Genomic DNA, 3,867 nt, shown 5'->3' with positions numbered 1-3,867 from the left:
CAAAGAAATCACACAAATGATATTACTCAATGAAACACAAGAAATTAATAGACTATTGCTCTTATAAATAAAACTGCACCTACAGAAAATAGTACTACTCTTATAAAGAAAACAGACTTAAAATAGACCTACTATCGCTTAAAATGGAGGTATTGCTCTTACATGCAAAACGAATGATGCTGCCTAAACAACCTCCTCCATTATAGAACATTATTGAAGATTGGCTACATTTGGGCTATTATCAAACAATTCAAAATGATTCGTAACTGAAAGTCTTTTATGTAGAGCATGGGCGACTGCATACACTAATGACAAGATAACTTTGAAAAATGAGGTTCATAAAGAAGCCTTCAAATATTCAATGCTGTAGCGGCTCCTTTTCTGATTGAAGTTATTGCAGTAACATTGGTTATTGGGTTTATACTTTCCAACAAGTATATTCCATTCCATTCCCTGTCTCACTGGTGATGGGCCCAACTCCCATTAACATCTCAATGATCTGACCCATGGAAGGCCTCTGATCCCGCTCCTGCTTTACGCATAGCAGTGCCGTGTTCAACATTCTTTCCATCTCCTCACTATTCAACTCACCTGCGTCTGCCAGCTTGGCATCCACAACCTCGTTCATCCATTTTCCTGCTTTCATATTCTCAGCTACCCATCGCACAAAAGTAAGCCCTGACTCGGGCATATTGAATTTTGCAGCGTCTCGCCCGCTCACTAATTCCAACAGAACAATCCCAAAACTGTAAATATCTGCCTTTGCTGAAATAGGAAGATTCATCGTCCACTCGGGTGCCAGATATCCTCGCGTTCCTCGAATCGTTGAAAAACTGAGCGCGCGATCTCTGTCATGCCCACTGTCTACCAGCTTTGCCAGTCCGAAGTCCGACACTTTGGCTCGAAACTTGTCGTCCAGAAGAATGTTCTGGGGCTTCACGTCGCAGTGCAGAATCCATTCCAGGCACTCCTCATGCAGATAAGCCAACCCTTTGGCAGCCCCAATGGCAATTTGAAGCCTTTTCTTCCAATCCAAAACCATGGAACTGGAAATGGAACTGGAACTGTTACTGTTGTGGGTGAAGAGGTATTTATCCAGAGAACCATTCTCCACATACTCATAAACCAGCATCCTATGCTTTCCCTCTGCACAGAATCCGAACATACGAACCAAATTCATATGATTCACTCTGCAAATCATACTTACCTCTGCCCAGAATTCGTCTTCACCTTGAAACACTCCTTCCAATCGCTTCACTGCGACAACTTTGTTTTCTGGTCGGAGGCGGCCTTTGTAGACTGACCCAAACCCTCCTTTTCCCACCATGTCTGTAAAATTACCCGTCGCTTCTCTCAGTTCAGGAAAAGTAAACCTTTTCAGTCCAGTGGGAGCCGCAAAGTAGCCTTGCCGTTTGAAGAAATTATCTTCGTCAAAGTTTCTGAACAGAATCCACCATCCGATTGCCATGCAAACAATCTCCGTAAACCCAATACTAGAAGCAATTGATGCTAGGGGAACAATTAACTCTTCTCTTTTTCTCCTTGGAACTGTGAAAGAAATATTGTCATTGGGTTGAGTTTGGTTTGAGCAATATAGTGATGAGCCTGACATGGAGAGCGCCCTAATTGCTGAAGAATCGTTGATTGATACCTTAACATACACATCATTTATTACTCCCGGAGATTGATACCCATTGACAGGTAGAAACTTTAAATAACACTGTCCTCTCCCAGTTAGTCTGTACCCAAATCCGAGACAATCACAATCATCCAAGCAGCTTTTCCTGCACTGTTCCAGTGACTTACCCTCTGTAGAGGAATTATCAGAACCATAGTAATCTGCGGATTGGAGCCTAACAAAGTGAGTAGTATTTGGGTTGCAGGCAAGTTTGTTGATCGGCTGGCAGCCTTTGAACCAGTCTGCTGAATCAACCATTTCAAAACCAGGGGGACACACACAGGTGGGCTGTGGTGTATATATGCACAACCCATTTAGCCCACAGAGACCATGAACCCTGCACTGCTCTGCAACTGCCATCCAAGTAATATTCCACATTCTATACTCTGGGTCAAAGCTATATAGCCTCAGATTACCATCCACATCCATAGTTAATCTTCTCTTGGGGCCCTCTCCATAGTCTGAGGCACTAAAACTGAAGCGATCGCTTGAACTGAACTTGCCAAATCTGTGGAGAAATGCTACTCGGCTGACGTTATAAGTAGTTCTGCCGTTCTCAAACGCATTCAACCAAGGCCTTGGCCTTGGACAATGGAACTTCGATATATAAGAGCAAGGTAGTTTTCATCGTTGAAGAAGAAACTATGATACCCAGATTTGTAGGTGAAATCATCCATTCTCTAGACCAGCTGTGTATCCTTGGTGAAATACTGACCTGGAAGGAGCGTATCAGTAGGAGAATCAAAGCTTTGCCAAAGTATTTTCCCAGAGGAGCTGCGTAGCACAAGATTTCCTGTGTTAAGAAGAGCAGCAGCCTTGACAGAGAGACCTCTGGTGCTGGTTCTCCATATGGCGCTTCCATTGGCATTGATTAGGACCAGGTCTCCATCTTTTAGAAGATTGAGATAGGAATTTCTTCCATTAACGGGTTCATCTCTATTGGCCATCCATACAAGTGTGGGGGATTTGGTTGTATTAGTGTACCATACAGCAAAACCATAGGCGTTGATGCCAACAGCATGAAATCCAGCGGAAAATGTGCCATCAGGAGAGAGAAGAAGAGTCTGATTAGTTTCGGGTGAGGGGGAGGAGTACCCTAATCCCAGGCTTTGAGAAGATATGAGGGAAGCCTGAAACAGTACATATGCTAAGCATAGACATAGAAGGCAAAGGCAATGAGAAAGGTGTTTGGTGAAAGCCATTGTGATAAACAGGCTAGACTCTGGGAGTGGGAGATACTGATCAATATTTGATATGTGGATCATACCCACTACCTATTTTGTTTTCTCCCGGCATGTAATACTAGAGATTTGAGAATGGATAGGCGTTGAAAGAATGAGTGAACCTAAATTTATGTAATATTAGTTTTCTAATAAAATTACGAGAAACTTGTTAAATTAATAATTTTTTTTTAATAATATATGATTTTAGTAAAAGTAAATGTATTTCTTATTAAGAAACAACGAAAAATAAGATCTATGAAAATATCAAATGTGTTATGAATAGTCCCTTGCATATTAGTTTAAACTAATATAAAAATATTTCACTAAAATAAACAAAAACATGAATTCTTGGATATTGTAAAACTTTTGGGTTTCGGGTCCTTAAAATCCATTACCTTAATTAAAAACAAAGAAATGAATTACATATTGTTACGATTTGAGATCATTCAAAAGACCAACACTCAATGTACAAAAGAAATGATTACATATTAATACTAAAATATTATCTCGTCTTACAATCTAAACTGAAACATACATCCAACTGACTTCAAAATGTGTTATAACATGACTTTTAATACAATGTTAAAGTTGACGTGAGTTTTGAAATACAACATAAAACCAAAATCTCTTGTTAAAACAATTATTCATGTTACTCTTTAAATATGAACAAAATAATATTATATTTTGAATGTCTTCTAGAGTGCAATATGATAAAGTTTACCATTACAATAACCTTGCCAATACATACCAAAACTGTTTACATTGTGAAGACTTTTTGATCAATCTTATGTATAATATTATCAATCTAGTTTACCATTACAATAACCTTGCCAATACATACCAAAACTGTTTACATTGTGAAGACTTCTTGATCAATCTTATGTATAATATTATCATTCTAATTCTATAGGGTTGTCTATATGAGACCATGCAAAAAAAAATGCTAGCATGTAATTTTATATGGTA

At 39.1% G+C, this 3,867-nt stretch overlaps 2 protein-coding genes across 2 annotated transcripts; both read right to left on the bottom strand.

The window, feature by feature from the left end:
* Nucleotides 1-257: 257 nt before the first annotated feature.
* LOC131064913 (putative receptor protein kinase ZmPK1) lies at nucleotides 258-2,107 on the bottom strand. Its single transcript, XM_057999243.2, has one exon. The coding sequence runs from the start codon at nucleotides 2,105-2,107 to the stop codon at nucleotides 419-421; it is 1,689 nt and encodes a 562-aa protein (XP_057855226.2). The 3' UTR covers nucleotides 258-418.
* Nucleotides 2,108-2,358: 251 nt separating this feature from the next.
* Nucleotides 2,359-2,943, bottom strand: LOC131874575 (putative receptor protein kinase ZmPK1). The gene has a single exon (XM_059218101.1). It carries the CDS (start codon nucleotides 2,941-2,943, stop codon nucleotides 2,359-2,361), a length of 585 nt encoding a protein of 194 aa, XP_059074084.1.
* Nucleotides 2,944-3,867: the final 924 nt, after the last annotated feature.

Source organism: Cryptomeria japonica, chromosome 3 (assembly GCF_030272615.1).
Source record: "Cryptomeria japonica chromosome 3, Sugi_1.0, whole genome shotgun sequence".
Taxonomy (NCBI): Eukaryota; Viridiplantae; Streptophyta; class Pinopsida; order Cupressales; family Cupressaceae; genus Cryptomeria; species Cryptomeria japonica.
The sequence above is the reverse complement of the archived record's forward strand: the minus strand, read 5'-3'. Positions and strand labels throughout refer to the sequence as shown.